Consider the following 18,974-nt stretch of genomic DNA (forward strand, 5'->3'; position numbering starts at 1 on the left):
ACAAACATGGGTGAAAACAACCTCTGTCCCCTTTTGTTGGCAGAGGTAATAAAAAGAAAAGTCCAGTGATGAAAAATCAAGATTCAACAAAACATATCCAACAAACCTGCAGTTTTAAAGGATTAATTTCACCATCTGACACCTCGCACGTGTGGTTAAGGTTTCCGACCATGCTGTCAGCATTCATCAAGTAGAGAAGCCATTTTCCGTTGGACATTTCAAATGGCCACGCAATGTGTAGGCTTAACAAGCTGGTTGCATCACTTGGCAGCAATCGCCCAGAATTAACTACCTGCCAGGTGGTACAGCGGTGAGACCAAGTCAGTATCGAGCATAGTATATGGAGTACGGTACACACAAAGCCCATCACTTTATTCAGATCCATTATTGTGCTTTTTTAAGTGTGCACTCACAAAATCTTGAATCGTTAACATCAAATCAATCTTCAATATCTTCACCCCAAACATATCCCATTATTTTTACCTTTCTTTCCCTCATTAACAATAAAAGTACGTGTCCCCTTACAATTGCAACTTAAATACAGGAGGGGCCATCAGGCTCATCAAAGGCTGTGCCAGTACTGGCAACGTATGGGTTGCTTGTCCATGCTCTATCCTTTTTAAATGCTGAGCATCAAGGACGCAGCACAAACCATTTTAAAAGAGTTTGGTATGACTCGCAGGGGTTGGGTTCGAACTGGCGGCCTCGGAGTGGACGCTCTAATCATTATGCCACCGAGTCTGATCTTGACTTTATCCCTCATCAATTAATCTGAAATGCAGAATTAAAAACTTAAAATAAATAATATTATGCTCAGATTTTAAAGCAACCCTCAATAAATCCGAACACATGGAGCAAGTAAAATATTCCAGTGTATAACCAAGTTCTTACAACTGCTTATCCAAGCAACACCTGTTCATAGTTGCATAACTTGGACAATATTGGCACCCACATAGATGCATAGACACACCTTTTATATTAATACAAGATCAAGGCTCATGGAAGAGCGAAATCACAGAGGGTAAAAAGAGAACAAGTCAACAATGAGGCAGTGGGGACATGTAGGGACAAAACAAGCAGGGAAGTGAATGAACAGAAAAATGGGAGAGAAATACATAATAACGTACAACCAAAAGTGTTGGGTTAGGTTGGGTTAATGGGCTGAGAAAATATCATGGGTGGGGATCGGGGGGGTGACCTGAGGTGGTGGTGCAGCACCTGTTTGAAGCCCTGGAGTGAAAGATGGGATTGAACAGTATCTGGAAGGTAATTCCACAAATGGAGGAATGGTTACTTACTATGAACGAGATGGACAGGGGACTTCCTACATCTTCCTCGACTTTCATCGCACTTTCTCCCATCACAACGCCACTAAAACTTAGTTGGCTTGGCTCTGGCTTTCTATGGGATCAGTGAAGCACATGGTTTACAACAAAATGCAATCAATAACAATACAATCATTTTTATTACCTCCGCCACCGAAGGTGAACGGAAGTCATGTTTTCATCCGTCGGTTTATTTGTCTGTGAGCAGGATATCTCAAAAAGTTATGGACGGATTCAGACGAAACTTGGTGAACAGGTTGAGCGTGTGACAAATTGATGAGATTTTGGTGAAGATCCGAATTCGGATTCAGATACGAGAATTGATTATTATTTTTTGTTTAAAGTGATTCTTCACCATTGAAACATGAAGCCAAAAACGATATACAACATGATATTTGAAAAAAGTTGTGAGAGAGCTATGACAAAACTCAGTGGATGAGTTGGGTAGGTGACGAGAACAAGAACATTCGATTTTGGTTCAGGTCCGGATCCAGATCCGGCCTATCAGTAGGATACAAACCCTAAACTATTGAGCTTGGCGGAGGTACGAGCTCCATTGTAGTTTATTACTGAAGTCCATCCTTCTATTAATTATGTATATAGGTGGGGAAGGGTGGTGGGGAGGGGGGGGTGAAACTAAGGAAAATGAAAATTTGGAAAAGAAAAGGGAGGATAAAATATAGAAATAGAGAGTAAGGGAATGTTCGTGAAGAGAAAGGAGAGGAGGGGGGGTGGTTGTGGGAGCGATGGGGAGGGTGGGATGGGTTAAAGAGAATTGTAAAAGGATCTGACTTCTTTTTTGTTCATGGAATAAACAAATGTCCCCCGACAACTAAAACTGGTTAACATTGTTTACAGGTCACTTTGGACATTACATGAATTGATAAATCATATGAGGAAGGCCTTTTACTAGATCAGACAAAAAAATGAAGTGCATGCCAATGAAGATTCACTTGGTTAAATCAGTGGTATGGAAGAGGAACCTCACCCCTCGACAGCGAAGTTAATTTCTGTCTGAATGTCGAGATGCACCTTGATCGGAACGATTTCAGCCTGTACACTCATTCTGCAACAAACCACACAATTTCATTTACTTCCAGCATGCATCATAACATTGAAACACCTCTGTGCGGACAGGACAGCTCAGACATAGCATCGATCGTCCCCTTTTAGCTATCTAGCCTAGGTTCAAACCCCAGCACAGTTATAAACAATTATTTCATTGCTTTACAGGAAGGTATTTGCATCGATGAGTGGGCAGTCCTTCGGAGGGGACCTTAAACCGATCTGTGCTCTATCCTTTTAAAATGCTGACATCCCTTCTGCTCGTTCTACTTGTCGACGTTAAAGATCACACTGTTATGCTGGAAACTGAGTGGCGCACGCAGGTGGTATATGGGATTTGAACCTGGGTTTCCCGCATCATTGATCGAGCCGTGGACTCTGATTGAAACACAAACGGGTCAAGCCCGCATTAAAACCACACATTCCTGCTTTCATTCACGATAAAGTCAAGATTGCCAGATTGATTTTTGTCGAAAACTAGTGACATTGAGATAGGTATCAAGGAGACGTCAAACACAAGGCTCGTTTCCTGTTCGGATATGCTTTGAGACCTTTGAATGAGATCGACGAGAGGTGGAGGAAAACTTACGTCGTGAGTAAGAGCTCAATCTCGATGTCAGACGTGCCTGTCGTAATATATGTCGCATCAAAAAGAAGGTGGAACTCACTCTGTAAACAACAAAAGGAAAATTAATGTGATTCTAATAAGCATGCAAAAAGAAAATCCACAAGAGCAAAGGATTCGATTGAAGGAATATCGCAAGCAAATTATTATTTAACATGATACATCAAAGTATTAATGGGTGGGGAATTAATTCAAGCGAAGACAACATTATTGGAAGTAGGCCTCAGGCCTCTGGCCTACAAACCTTCTGTCCCTTCTTGAATGGATTTCCTAAGGTACAGGAAGCCGTCGTGTCGTTCGTCGGCATGCATGTAATCTGCAACAACATTACGGCAATTATAACGACTGTTATTGCTCTGATAATGGAAATAGCAGAAAAACAATCACCAACAATACAAACGTCTCTTCTTCTTCTTCTTCTTCTTCTTCTTCTTCTTTCGGCTGCTCCCGTTAGGGGTCGCCACAGCGGATCATCCGCATGATCCGCATAGTGATTTGGCATACGTTTTTTACGCCGGATGCCCTTCCTGACGCAACCCTGGTCGCCTCTTTCGACACAGGGATATGGTACACCTATTTTTTAACCGGGGTATACACCGGCCCAGTATACTGGTACTCATTTCGCCGACCTCGGAAGGATGACAGGCTGCGTCAACCCCCTGGTGTATTAATTCAGTGGCTCAACGGGGCTTGAACTCAGGACCTCTTGGATCCCAAGCCGCTGCCCTAACCACTGCGCCAACACCAGGCTCCCCAACAATACAAACGTATGAAAGTATAAAATGTCACACTGCATTGCAATGGCAAGAAAAGAAATCAGGATAACAGCGTTCAAATTATCGTAATTCGAACAGGTCATAATCAAGTCTGACGTGATGCTTCAGAGGTAACATACTTGCCTTTTGAGCTGTCTAAAATGGGTTCCATTTTCGACAACCTTGCACAAGAACAGTGCTTAAGCCTACGTCACATTTGCTCTACGGCTAGGATACGGCGGCCGTACCCCCCCTGAATTGACAGAAACGTGCGGCGGCCGCAGAGTTTCTGAGGTGGCCTCAGGGTGGCCCTACGCCGTATGGCTATCTTTTACAGGCCGTAGTGGTCGCCGTGGAATTATAGCGCGGAGTTATAACTTTTTTCATTTCTACGTTGGCCGTAGCAATTCAACAAGCCGTAAAAAAAGAACTGGTATATATACCCACTCGTTACCATCCGTCTGGCCGCACGTTCGCCTTAGGGCCCCCCTGCGGTCAACTTGCGGGCACCTTGCATCTGCCTTGAAAATTCTATGGCCGCCGCAGGGACGCCCTAAGGTCACCGTGCGACATCAAATCAAAGACCGTACGGCACCCCTACGTTTTCGGTCTCCACAATTTCTAAATACCCCGTGCGGCTACCCAAAAAATAAAAACATATGTGACTGTTACATTGTGTGACCGTGGAAATACTGCGGCCGCCCTATAATTACTAGTGGCCGTAGATTTTGTAGACCCTACGGCCGCCGTGCCAAATGTGACTTAGGCCTTAGTGGAGTGCATACCTCCGCCAGGCTGAACAGTTTACGGTTTGTATCCCAATGATAGGCCGGATCTAGATTCCCACCTGAAACAAAATCGAATCGGCTTGTTTTTGTCACCTCCCCAACTCATCCACCAAGTTTTGTTATACTCCGTCCACAACTTTTTGAAATATCATGTTACATATCGTTTTTGGCCCTCTCTCTCTCTCTCAATGGTGAAGAATCACTTTCACAAAATTAAAAAATGATCGAATCTGTATCTTCACCAAAATCAAATCGATTTGACCTTGTCACTCAAATCTGTCCACCAAGTTTTGCCAAAATGCATCCCCAACTTTTTGAGATATCCTGCTCACAGACAGACAAACATGACAACATAACCTCCGTCCACCTTAGGTGGTGGAGGTAACTATAAAATTGGTGCTTCACTGGCCAGGGCATCTGTCAGGAGGAGGATTAAGCTGGGCATCCCTTCTGCAAACATTGACTGCTTTTCGATGCTAAAGGTCCTGTGGTGTCTTTCAACAAGGTGAGATATTATCTGCCCAGATTTCAATTTGTTTGCCCTGACCTAGAAGGGGCACTGCATCAGCAGCAGAGACATGCTTCCAGAATGATTCAACCAGCTTCACCTGAAGATGTGGTGGTTTGGGGTGGGGAGCTCTTAATTAACTGGTCTTTCATGAAATCAGTACAAGGAACTATGGCACAGGAAGCAGCCATTCAGCACATCATACCTGTGGTACACGAACACAAGATACCATCCCCTACCCATACACAAGCTACCAACAAGTCCTGTCAATAACCCTGTCCCCTTCTATCTCCAATGCATTGAGATAACCTACCTATTTAATTCCAATTTAAACCTATAAACTCTTTCTACTGTTTCAACCTTTCCAGAGAGACCATTCCATGCTTTCATATCGAGCAGATCTGACTTGTCATCCACTAAATGGTCAAAACGGTTAATGATGGTGCAGATGAAGCTTTTTCTGCAAGCCACCCCCCATCCAAACCACATCAATATCCTGAGAGCTACCTCCACCGTCCAATGGGACCATACTCTGTGCAGAGCGTTTGTGCTGCTTAAGCAGTCTCATAGGCTATTGGGCACAATCCTGGATGGGTCACCATTCCGACGCAGGATACCAGCAAGATGGTACTCATTTTTGTCAACCTCGGAAGGATGATAGGCCGAATCAACCCCACCTGGTATTAATTCAACAGCCAAGCGGGATTTGAATTCAGGACCCTCGGATCCAAAGCCCACCACTCCTTGCCATTAAGCCAACACCAGGCATACCTCCTCCTCCTCCCTCCCCACTTATTCTTCTTAGTGCTCCATACCCCCACTCCCCTGTCAAGATCGAGCCCCCCTCCGCACTCAATATCTTTTGTGCCACATCCCCCATTTTCATTTGATATCCTTTGAGCTGATAAACAATAACAAAAAAAAACCTGATGACCCTTTTACCCGAAATCAGAAACACCGGAACAAACTTCTTACATCCCTCTCAGTACTTCGAAAGCCTTTGTATCCGAGGGTTGGAGGAAGAGTGACGGTGAGCTTGGCTTCGTGGGCAGCATGCCCATCTTTGTCGGGATACGCCGGATGACTCGGCAGGTTCGTCACATTCACCTGCAGTGCGAGCATCTTCTGATGACGCAGAAGTAACCATTGATTGCCTTGTTCATTTCTACAAGTGAAACCAGTGACAAAATGTGAGCATAAAAATGAAGGAAATTCATAGAGAAGTCACATGCATTTTCAGTCACTTAAAGACAAGCAAAGGCAAGACAAGGCCACTTCCAAAAAAAAAAAAAATTATGGAAATGCACTTCAAATGAATTTTCTTATTTTCATATGAGCATCTGAAGAGAAAAATTGATCATGATCAGAATCGAGTAATTTTTGAAATTCTTTGATCAAATGCTCATTTAAGGAGTATCAGTGGAAGGCAATGAACCAGTCATCCTATCTGTATAAGCACTCGTAGAAGAAAGACATCCCATGGTGCCTTTCAAACCAAGCACACCATTTTGTGTTCAATGGCCTGCAGTTTTGCTCACTTGGCCGACTAAATGGCTTGCTTACCACCCTGGCCAACTTCCAATTCCCGGCCCTAACCTGTGAGAACACACCACAGTGGCCTACTCGGACAGTACCGGCAGATTGAATTTGTCATAGAAGTCCTGTTCAGAAATCAATTTACTAACGACTAGTATTATTACGATGACGACGACTTTAACGACCCCAATCAATCCCACCTTTTGTGGTGTTAGTGATGGGGTAGTTTGGTTCAAGTCTTTCACTATCGTGGCTGACCAGGCCGGATTTGAGGGAAGGCGATTTGGGTCGGAATTGGTAATTTGTACAGGATGTCGGTGATAATTCACCTTCTCACTGGTGAGACATGCAGTGAGATCTTTGAAGTCCAAGATTGAATGCAAGCAGATGGGACACGTGGCTGAACGCCGATCCGAGGGACGGTGTGCTTTGAGATGCAACGCCCTTTCTGCGAAGCACAAATCTGACAGTTTCGAGTCAGGTATAGAATCGAACCCAGGCTATGACAGTTCAAAGGTAATTTCACTTCCTCTGCACCATCTTGTTTGTTACAACTCATCAGTTTAGGTTCACAAACAGGTTTTCCATAATTTTTTCGAAATATAACACTGTTATAGTTTCTTCAAATACAAGAAAGTGTGCTTCAATTGTGGATCGTCATAATCATCAATATAACCATAATCTTCATAAAGCGCCAGTGCTGACAAAGCAGTCTCTTGACAAGGGTTGTGCTCGGTGGTTTGGTTATGCTCGGTGGTTTGCGATTGCCTTCCCCGCAGACAGGGCAGGAACTTGTGATTTCTTCAGTGGCGACGATATCTCGCCTACTCTTGACAAAAGACACCATGACTTATTTAAAGTCCACCAACTAGTGCTGGCAGACAGGCTCTCCGGCTTAACATGCTTCTAATGTACGACACACATCGATGCATCACCGTGCATGTGATACACCAGGTTGGAAATTTATAGCTGGGTTAGGATTCGAACCCAGGCCAGACGGCTCACAGGCGAGTGCACATACCTCTAAGTTAACATGTTGGTCCCTCGTTCATAGTTACGAACCTGTAGAAATATTTCTTATGTTTATATTTTCCCAAAGGTTAATACGCCATTGTAAGAATGGTGGATGAGCACAGTTGGCACCACTTGATCACGTCTTCAGGTGCCATTTGAAGAACCTGCAAGCCTTTCCCAATACATGTGTCGTTTGTTTCCAGCTGCATCTTGTGATGTGCCTTTGTAAAAGCACCCAATCCCGAAACCTTATGATTTGTACAATATAGATTATCGAGTTATTTCATCCATGCGCCAGAGCCATACGTATGTGATTACGGAAGCAAACGTTACCTGGGTAGAGGCTTCTTTCCTCGGTTGTTTTCCTCCCAAGGCCAGAATAATGACTTCAGCTGCAAGTTACTGTAGCAAATATTATTCTTGCAATCCTTCTTCAGAATATGCACCTGAAACACCACGCAACCCCAATATCGAAGTACATTTCCCTTGGGTTACGTTGTCCTTTTATTGTCCAGCTATTAGCATGCAGTCTCCAGACATCATCTGTACATGCCAATCAAATGCTGATGTCACAAGATGTGTTAATTTGCTTGCCTGTTTGTTTATTATACTTGTACACACGTACTCATCATAAATGCGATTACCCACCAAGATGCGTGAAGAGTGATCACTGGAATTCCAAACGGGGAAGGCATCAAGCGAAGGGAGTCTCTCAGCTTGATTTCTTTGCCTTTTAACCTTTCTCTCGATGAGTTTAAACTTGCAGTCGAACACAATCGGACTCAATTTATCACGGATGTTGGCCTACAATTGCAAAGACAACGTGAAATGTGAGACAAAGTCAAATGGAGTACAAGGAAGATGGATTATAATTATTCAAGCAAAATGAACAAATCAAATTGGTTACAAGGTATAAAAATGGCATCATCGGTGACAGTCGGCTGTGAAACGGTTGTGGATATGGCTCCTAAGGGTTAATAAAATGTTTATTATCATGTAGTTATGCCCATATTAGGTGTTTGGAGGAAGCGTGAAAGTAATTAAATGTTATAGAAGATATGCGTCACCATTTCGTATAGCAAGACTTGTGAAACCCACCCCAGTGTGTGTCTAAAATCAGCCCCGAGTGAGTCGATGATCATTTCTTGAGGCTGTAGTTCAGAAAGAGATTTGAACCCATGCCAACTCGATCTCCTCGTACTGAAAGTTACAGGGCAAGATTAGGGAGGAACTCACCTTGGAGCTCCCCTGATCCGAAATCAAAAAACCTAAGACTGAGCGATCCTGCGGACCACCAATGAGATGGGCTGTATCGGGTTTCAAAGCAATCGGTTGGTAAATAAGGGAGTCAGGATCTGAGGTTTCACAGTGGGTAACCCAACCTTCCCCTCCCTCCCCCCACCTCCCCAGGAGCCCTCATTGATCTGAAATCTAAAACTCGAAGCTGGAGCGATTGTGCGGGCTACTGTCTTGTATTCATGTGTCAGGTTTCAGAACAAGCCAGGTGATAAGGGAGGAGTATCAAAAACAGGGATCCGAAGTTTTGGGGTGTACCCACGTACCCCCCCCTCTGCCCCCCCCCCACATGATCCGAAAAAAAAAATCGAAACCAGAGCGATTGTGGGGGTGACTGGCAATTGTGGGGGCTACTGTCTTGTATTCATGTGTCAGGTTTCAGAACAATCAGGTGAGTGATGAGAGAAGAGTAGCAAAAGTATCAAAAAAGTTAACAGACGGATGGACAGACATCCAGACATCACGACCTATTTTATAAGGTCATCTCTGAGAATCCAGATGAGAAGACCTAAAAATAGATTACATTCTGTTTGACATTAATTTCATGTTCTTACCTCTGTTTAGCTATTAAAAGTGCTTACAAAGGGGTTCGCTTGGCCATCAGCCACAAGTTTAGGCAGAAAGCAGAGATTGCACAGGCCCGATTACCAATGGACAAGAGACTCAGCTTAGTACAGGGGGAAGCTCTGCCCCCGGTCTGAGCGAGAACCAATAACAAGCGAGTGAGGAGGGCGATGGCGATGTGCATTATGGCGTGAGGTGGGGGGCAAAGATTATAAAGGTATGCGCAGTGGGGGGAAGTGAGGAGATGCCCATGAGAGATACGGGGAGAGGAGAGTTTATGCCTGGTGTTGGCTTAATCATGAAGTTGGCGGGCTTTGGATCCGAGGGTGCTGAGTTCAAATCCCGCTCAGCTGTTGAATTAATACCAGGTGGGGTTAACTCGGCCTGTCATCCTTCCAAGGTCAGCAAAATGAGTGCCAGCATGCTGATATACTGTGTCGGAGCAGCGACCCGTCCAAGATTGCGCCCAATAGCCAAGGAGACTGCTTCGGCAGCACCAATGCTCTGCACAGAGTATGGTCCCAATCTCCTCCTCCTCCTTTCTGTGCTCGTCACTGCAGGCTGTAATCCATTCAGACTGAAAGGGAAGCCAAGCCGCAGTTTGCACTACCGGCATCACACCCCTCCCACCAGGGCGAGTTCCTCCTCCTTCTTGCTACCTTGAGAGCTGATCATAAGCCCAGACATTTTTCATCATTGCTCCTCCAACTCCACATGCGTTTGAGCTCATCAAGCCCCACTGTCCTGTCACGATACCCCATCTACAGTCCTGTATGTCTGAGGCCCAAGGCATACTGAAACTTGCTTTGCAATACATGTCCTCTACTGGTCCCAATGAATGTTCAGGAGATAAAACTTTGTTTACGTTTAACGCACGCTCGAGCCGACAATGCAACCAAAATGAAGAAGAAGAAACACTTAACCCACCGTGTTTGGGTCTATTCGACAAAATAAAAGGAAAAGCAATTTTTATTTACTGATATCTTTTGGAGACTAAAAACAAATAAAGACAACGAGGATAACAAACCAGTGATAAAAACAAACTCAAATGAGCTAAGATCCTCGTCCTCTTAGTGATGACGTCATAGTTATCAGTTATGTATCAGGTGTGCGGTAAATTATCTCTAATGCCCTATTCGATTCCATCTTAAGTATTCAAAAAGCTTGCGTTGTTTCGGAGATAATCGTTTATGCGATTTCCATTGCGATATTATGACGTCATAACTTTTTTCTTGGAAGAATTTCCTCAATCTGAGATGGTTACTGTCTGCGTGTGAGCTTTCTGCATGAACATGTCAAGTTTCAAGATGTTCTGATGAAAACTCTTGGTTGTGAAACAAAAAAATTTCATAAAATAGTGATGACGTCATAAAACGAATATGACGTCATTGTGATGTATCAGATTTGCGTCAAATCATCTGTGCAAATGCCCCGCTTGATTCCCGCAAACAGAATTCAAAAAGCTTCCCTAGTTTCGGAGATAATGGTATAGGCGATTTCCATCAGCGGTGATATTATGACATCATAACTTATTTTCTAGGAAGAATTTTCTAAATCGGAGATGGTTACTGCCTGTGCATAGACTTTATGCATATACATGCCACTTTTCACAAAGATCCGATGAAAACTCTGGACTGTGAAACAAAAAATGTGAAAAAATATGAATGACGTCATAAAAACGGATATGACGTCATAATGATGTATTATTTGTGCGTTAAATTATCTCTGCTAATGCCCGTTCCATTCCCGGAAACAGAATTCAAAAAGCTTTCCTAGTTTCAGAGATAATTTTTTGGGCGATTTCCATTAGCGGAGACATTATGATGTCATAACTTTTTTTCTAGGATGAATTTTCACAATTGGAGATGGTAACTGTCTCAGCAGGGTCTTTTTACATATATATATATACACATGCCAAGTTTCAGGAAGTTTCGATGAAAACTGCAGGCTGTGAAACAAAAAGGTCCACAAGAAGAAGAACAAGAACAACGTGAGTAAGACTTCGAGATCCTCCAAGAGGATCTAAAAATTAGTTTGCTTTAACGCATGCTTGAGCCGGCACTGGAACCAAAATAAAGAAGGGGCACCATTCTAACCCACCGTGTTTCATTCATTTCGAGGATTTGCCTATTTCATATTAAAAAATAACCCGATGTACATATATGAAGCAAAAATATGCATACAGCTTATTTACATCGATACCAATAAATGTCAGTGTGTGTGAGTCCGTCCGTCCATTCATCCATCTCCTCTATAACTCCAAAATCATGAAACCTAGCGGGCCCAAACTTTGCATGCATACTAAGGGAACCCCAGGGGAGTGCAGGAGTGAAAATTGGTTGTTTGGGTTAATTTAAACAACCCTTTTGAAGATACTTAAGGGCCTTGTTTAATTATCCTTTATCAAGGCTCATGCTTGGTCATCTCGTTGTCCATTGCTGGTGTCTTAAATTGCCATATATTTGGGCTGTTCAATAACACCTCGACTTGGAAAAGGCCACAAAGCTTTCTTTATGATAAAGCGCTCAAAATTATTTTTTTCACTATCCTCACTGATATCGAATGCCTCATCTTCATACCTATAAATCACTGGAGATATCGCAATGTTTATAAACGCCCGGAGACGCTAGTGTTTGTGGCTTTATTTCATTTCCACACATGGAATAATCTCTAGAATCTTTTTAACTTGAGCCGAATTAAAAAATTTCAACTGCAGAATTGACCTTAAGGCCCGGTCACACCTTGACGTTTTAGCCAGCGATGGCAACGTATTAAAATGTATGTAAAACGTTGGCTTACGTTGAACTTTTGATGTTTTTTTTTTAAAGATTCGGACGTATTCATAGCGACTTGGTCTTATGTATAACGCATTGGTAACGGACACAGAACGTTTCGTTGTGTTATAGATAACTTATACCAACGAATGCTGAACCTGTTGTCGGCCTACACAACCGATGCCCAACGATAGTCTAACTTAGGCATTGCGCGTTGCACGCAGCGCCGACTATGTCGTGACGTAGCCTATTAAAAGGCTGACGCACAACGGTTCGAATCATAACTGCTGTAGAAATGGAAGTGTCAACATCGCGGTCACACCTTGGCGATCTTGCCAGCGTATGCCGACCGAAGAAAAATGTGTCTAAAACGTTGGGGCACGTCAAATACGGTATGAGTAAGTTTGGTATACGTGAGTACAACGCTAAAGTACGCTATCATACGTCGTAGTAAGTAGAGTACGTCAAGAAATTTTAAACATGTTCAAAATTTTACGACGTACTTGGCGTATGACACACGTTCCGCATGCGATGGGGATAAGTTTTACACACAATATGTGGACGCTTACACACGTCCACAAAGGCTACTTATAAGCTACTCATAAGTCGAAACACGTCGCGGTAATGTCTTTTTTACGCGAAACTTATTTCTAACTTATGTTTGACATGCTTTGAACCAATTCTTTACGTAGTCCCAACACACATCGACGTACGTAGACGTATTCCAATGACGTCTCCCGGTCGACAAAAAAAAATGAACGTGTTTCTAGCTTACAACTGCCATATAAAGACGTGTTCCCAGCGGTTTTGGGAATTGGTATATAAAAATGGTGTTCATAAAAGGGGAACCCAACAGTGTTTTCGAGTCCTTTTTGAGTCGATGTCCATGTCAGCAGTAACAGTATCAGTATTAGTATTAGTATTCGTAGTAGTTTGTTCATGTTGGCAGTAGTAGGTGAGTGTGAGGGGGAGGGTGTGGGTTATGATGGATCCTCCTTGCGTCCGCGTGTCCACGGGTAGGAGACATCTTTTCACCATTGTTTGAAGTTCTCCGCGGCTAATTTTTTATGGGGCTTTTTCAACAATGAGCTATGGCTTGTTTTTACGATTTAGGTCTATTCATAACGGGTTGGACAAATGCACAATGAACTAATAATGTGCATAGAGCGCTTTGATTACTTATAGATACGATATACCAATGAATAATTATCGTGTAGCCGGCGTTCACAAACAATGCTCAACGATAGCCTAACTTATCCATATCGTGCGGCAGTTTATCTTTTCCGGTGACGTAGGGTTTGCCATTCATAGGCTGCCACTCAACGATTTAAATGGCTGCATCTCCACTATTGAAAGTAGACGCTTGCGCTCAACAATTGGATTTTTTTTACACTCAACGACTTTTAAACGGTACCACTCAGCTATTTTCATTGTTTACAATGAACGATTTAAATTGCTGTCACTCGCCTTTGTTTTTTGACGCTGGCGCTCGGAAATTTTAATCGTTTTCTCTTGAACGTGCTAAATTGCTCAAACCCCACTATTGAAAGTAGACGCTTGCGCTCAACAATTTGATTTTTTTTTACACTCAACGACTTTTAAAAACGGTACCACTCAACTATTTTCATTGTTTACAATGAACGATTTAAATTGCTGTCACTCGCCTTTGTTTTTTGACGCTGGGGTTTGGAAATTTGAAGCGTTTCTTCTGAACGTGATAAAACGCTCAAACTCGACTATTTTAAATAGACGCTGCCGATGGACAATTGGAATCATAGCCAAACTAGACATCGAAGTGTGAACATCCTCGTCATGCCGAAGAAAAGTTTGAAGAATGCTGCAAATAAGTGTCCTGGCCGTGGCCGTGGACGCTGACGCAAGGACGATCCATTATACCGACGTCTTTCAGCCTATGAGTAACTTAAAAGTAACGTCTGTCGACGTGTGGCATCAATCGCGTAACGTGCCAACAACACGTTAATCATAGGTTAGAAATAAGTTTCGGGTACGCTAAACATTACCTCGGCGTGTCTCAACTTATGATTAACTTACAGGTAGCATGTGTTGACGTCTGTCAACGATCGCAGACCGTGCATACAACTTGTGGCCAGTGTAGCGGAACGTGTGAGTCATACGCCGGCATACGTCGTGAAATTTCAAGCATCAAAAAATTTGAGGACAACCAAAAAAGTACAACGTTTAAAGCCAGCGTACAACGACGTATGGCAGTGTTTTTCAGCGTGCTCTCAATGTTATCAAAACTTACCCATAACGTATTCAACGTGTGCCAGCGTTTTAGAAAAAAAATTCAAAAATCGGCATACGTTGGCTAAAACGTCAAGGTGTGACCGGGCCTTTAGCAGCAGTTCTGAGTGCTAAAACAAAAAGTGTTCATTTGTCCAATTTGGACATTGTTTGACACTCCGGGCTTCTCTGGGAGACGTTTAATATGACCAAATGTCAATCGCTAATCACTTTCCAAGCCAGCCGTTCTTCATCAACCGTTTCATTGGAGTGCTTGCTTGAGTGCTTAAGCCATTTGGCCAGCACTCTTCAAACTTCGATGGCGATACTGTTGTGAGGTTCTCTGTGCGGACATCTCCGGAGTTAGGAATGCAAAATAAATTAGATGATTACAATGAGTAAAAAAATGTTTTCAGTTGTTATAAAGCTATGAAACATCACATCATGGCAGGATAGCCGAGAGGTACGCATGCTCGCTCTTTCTTGAGTTTTAATCCCGACCCAGCTAGATACTGTCATCCCGGTGTTTCAAAGGCAGGGTGATTTATCAATGTGTGTGCCGTCTCTCGGATGGACATTGAACTGGACATCACAAATACCAGAATTCAACCTTCTCCTCTCCTCCTCCACCTTCCCTCCATCCCCTCAATCCTCTCTCCCTCCCCCTCCTCTTCTACCTCCCCTCCTCTCCCCTCCCCCCCTCTCCTCTCTCCCTCCCCTCTTCCTCTCTCTCTCCCCACCCCCATCAATATTCCCGTCAGCAAAGCAACAGGTTGTATTTGCTAATATATAATACATCATGGTTATATACCTGGGATCATTACAATTGTACTGGGCCATGGACTAACACCCAGGCCTATGGCCTAAGGCCTGCCAATCTGTGATGCTTCATGAAATGGTGATGCATGATTTTATTGGGGTGGAGTCAGGCCAGCTGTCCAGTCAATGGATGTAAAGCAATGGGGGTGGAGTCAAGGCAGCTGAACACTGACCCATGTATAATATGTGATATTTTCCAAGTTTAAAAAGGGTATAACTGTGTGATAAACTGAAGAAATGCCCTGAAACTTGAATTTGTTCTGGAACTTATCATAATAAAGCCAGATACCAAGTATCAGTTAAATACTGTATATGAAAGGTTATGGGAAAAAGTTTGAAAAACCACAGGTGGGATGGATGGACAGACAGACAGACAGACGGACGGAAAGACACACCAATGGACAGAGAACAAATCTATAGTCCCCACCGGTGAAACTGGTAGGGGACTAATAAGGACCTGTGTACCATCGATGATCTGTTCTGTGAGGTGTGTCGTTGATTAGGGGTAATTATTGGGGTTATACTTTTTATTAATCCCTTTCCAATTTCACTGGAGGGGACGAAAGGTTTGCTCTCCGTCTGTCCGTCCCACCTGAGGTTTTTCAGACTTTTTTCCCCCATACCCTTTAACATATTCAACTGAAACTTGGTACGTGGATTTATTATGATAGGTTACAGAACAAGTTCGAGTTTCAGGGCATTTCGTCAATTTTTCCCAGAGTTATTCCCTTTTTGGACTTAGAAAAGATCACATCGGTCGGGGACATGTATTGTAAAGCAATTCTCACTCTTGTTATGGAATGCGATCGCTGTTGTAAAATACATGCTTTTCTACACCACACAAATATACCTGTCAAACTTGACCACCTCAACTCACCCTGTTTGCTCATCGCAGTGCCATATAGCAGCACTGGGGGAATCTGCTTGAGATAGAGATTGGTACAGTCACAAATTGCTAAGGAACTAGTGAAGAAAGGCTCTGGTAGCTTGGCTAGACAATAAGATCTGTCCCGTATTAGCCCTGGCACGTCACTCACCCAGCACAGAGATTCCAATGAGTATGGTAACTCCACGTTGGGCATGAGGATCCACCTGGGAATCTCTGCAATGGGGAACAGACGTGATCGCTACACGACTCACCGAGTTTAGATTGGAATTATCTGGACCGACTGGTGGACCGTAACAATGCGAATCACTCCAAGGAAGGTTCACATAACACGTAGCTTTGAACCAATACCCATTTGTTGCAGTCAGCATTATAAAGGAGACAGGGAGAAAAGTAAAGGTGTCATGACAGCTATGATAAAGGACAATGCCACAGTAACTCTTTGATCGAGCGCACAAGATATTAGACTGTATTACTGAACAAAGGATGCATCCAATTCTCAAATTCTATTGCTTTAAACTGTCGATTTGAGGAAAATAAATGAAAACAGAGGTTCACACCTTCAGAGTAAAGTTGATGCTTTGGCAAACATTTTTGGAAGGGACAGGGAGCTTTATTCGGCCGTTTTTGGAAGAGAAATCGACTCTTTTTGCAAGTCCCTGCTGCCGACGCTCAGCATCCACCTGCAGGTTGTACTGCAAAACTTTCACAGTTCACAAAAGAAAACATCAATATATTAGCAGAAACAAAAGAAGGTGTGAAATCAAAAAATAACATGAGTCAGCATTGGAATCAGCAATATTCAAATTAATTATATAACTTTCCATTTTTCCATCAAAAGCATTGTTTCATAAATATCGTCATGGACTTGGGATTCTGGGATTACCACGAAGGGAAGCACTTGGGTTCCTCTCGAACAACCGACCCTGTAGGCCGAAATTCCACGGATAACTCCGCGATCCGGTGGGTTGCAAAGCAACCACAAATTTCAATTAACTTCTCAACTCTAACAGGGTTCCTCGTCTGACACCGATGATCTGAGGAGCTGACTCGATCAATCAAGGTCTGCCCTCAGTATGTACCCATCGATTTAAGTATGGTTGAGTGAGAACCATGGCTATGGACTGGCTAAAGAGAGCAAATCATGTGGGGTAAACTTCCAGTCTAACAATACTGTAGACTGTGCTGGACCAATGGTGAAAGGACGTTCCGAGCAGATTAACATGAACAATGAACATGGGTTTATTTATAAAGAGTGTGAGAAAAAGCAAATGGCAGAGTGAAGACAAGGGTTTATTCACAGAGTCATCCATATAGCAGGGACATACAGTATTTGTATGGTGCAGCAAAATACATGAAAAAGCAAAGGGACAAAGAGCAGAGTTACCCCGATCTATCTAGCTTATGCAATCTTTCTTATATTAACATTACAGGCCATCAGGTTTATTCTGCAGAAGGGTAGATCAGGGAGAGAGAGAGCGAAGAGATTTTGAGGAATTGGCAACTTCCTTGCTTACCCAGCACGAACATGCGGGCATGTGCTAGTCCAAAGTGTGAGGAAGGTGAGGGTGGGGGGAAATGAGGAATAAAGGGGGTGTCGAGATTCATGTTGAAGGGGTGTGAGAGAAGTGCGGTGCCAGTGCTTAAGATTAAGAATGGACAGAGTGCGAGTTGGTAGTCGCTCTGAAAAGAACATTTGGTAGGGCAGTGCCCTTGCTGATACTCTTTGTGCATTAACAGTGGACTAGTCAGAAGGGAGAAAGAGCGTGCAAGAAATAGCACTATCTAATGGGGGGTTTTGCTGGTCTGGCCTCTTGCTCCACACTGCGTCCGGACTGGATGGCGCTCAGACTACTTGCTCCTTCAGCTTTGCTCTCCGTTCCTCTCACCAGTGACCAGCAAACATCTCACAGACCAGCGAACACCACTTTTCCTTTGCAACCAGCTCAACTATATCAGCGTCTCGGGAGGGGTGAAGCATGGGGTGGTTCAGAGCTGATTCCCCACATCTTGTAAGCATGGGTTGCGGGAGCAAGGGTCACGTGCCACCTTCTTGGCTCCGAGCGCGGTGTGCCCATTGGCCCAGACATGCTCTGAGATGGGACGTCACAGTCTCCGTGAGTTGCTGGTTTGGAAGCGCTTTTAGAACAGCCCAGACTGTGCCACGTGAAAGCTCCAGACTTAACATGGGGCCATCATGCAGTGGTCTCCATTTGCCACCCGAACACCCGGGAAAGGCATGGATGGCATGCTGGATAACAAGGTGGTCTTTGCTGGTACAGGAATGTAATGGAACGATGAGCACACACTTGCGCCTATGGGTAACAGGCTCCTTTCACGACGGTGCTGGGCTTGGGTGCGAGCACTATTCGAAGGCGTCCTTGGCAAGGCGAGATGATGATCTGTAGGCGCAGGAAGGTGGCTGCAGTGGTGAGGAATTTGGAGGTTGGTGTCGTTGAAGCGGCATTGTCGGGCAATGGCGATTTGTGTTGGGGCGAAGGCTGAAAAGGCGAGCTTGAATGGTGGGTTTTGAGTGAGATGGAAATAAAGTCTGATGTATGTTTGAAGCAGGCAGGGTGGTTATCACTGGTATTGAGAAAGAATTGCTATGAATAGGCTGTTGTGGTGGAGGTGCCAGCTGGATTCTGCAGATTCAAATATAGTTTTGGCACGCATATGCAAATAGAGTGGTGAGCAGAGAGTGCTCGATCGTGTTCGTGATAAAAGTAGAAGATGGGGGGAAAGTGGGCAAAACCCACCTAATCCCTCACAACA

General features: G+C 43.8%; 1 protein-coding gene across 7 annotated transcripts in view; it reads right to left on the reverse strand.

Annotated features, from left to right (window-relative positions):
* The window catches only part of LOC147014056 (integrin alpha-6-like), a 136,451-nt gene that overhangs the window by 30,150 nt on the left and 87,327 nt on the right, over positions 1 to 18,974 (reverse strand). For 5 of the 7 annotated variants that reach the window (XM_085851649.1, XM_085851650.1, XM_085851647.1 and 2 more), the window contains 9 exons: positions 16,760 to 16,902; positions 8,265 to 8,420; positions 7,950 to 8,062; positions 6,042 to 6,231; positions 3,260 to 3,331; positions 2,980 to 3,059; positions 2,314 to 2,391; positions 1,299 to 1,401; positions 107 to 292 (listed from right to left, as the gene is read on the reverse strand). In XM_085851649.1, the coding sequence (XP_085707775.1) occupies positions 107 to 292; positions 1,299 to 1,401; positions 2,314 to 2,391; positions 2,980 to 3,059; positions 3,260 to 3,331; positions 6,042 to 6,231; positions 7,950 to 8,062; positions 8,265 to 8,420; positions 16,760 to 16,902 (1,121 nt within the window). Of the gene's footprint in view, positions 1 to 106; positions 293 to 1,294; positions 1,402 to 2,313; positions 2,392 to 2,979; positions 3,060 to 3,259; positions 3,332 to 6,041; positions 6,232 to 7,949; positions 8,063 to 8,264; positions 8,421 to 16,759; positions 16,903 to 18,974 lie in introns of all 7 variants that reach the window. The other 2 variants (XM_085851648.1, XR_015050626.1) reach the window with 2 other exon arrangements.

This window comes from Eptatretus burgeri, chromosome 13, assembly GCF_056783735.1.
Source record: "Eptatretus burgeri isolate ZD-2024b chromosome 13, Ebu_testis_v1, whole genome shotgun sequence".
Taxonomy (NCBI): Eukaryota; Metazoa; Chordata; class Myxini; order Myxiniformes; family Myxinidae; genus Eptatretus; species Eptatretus burgeri.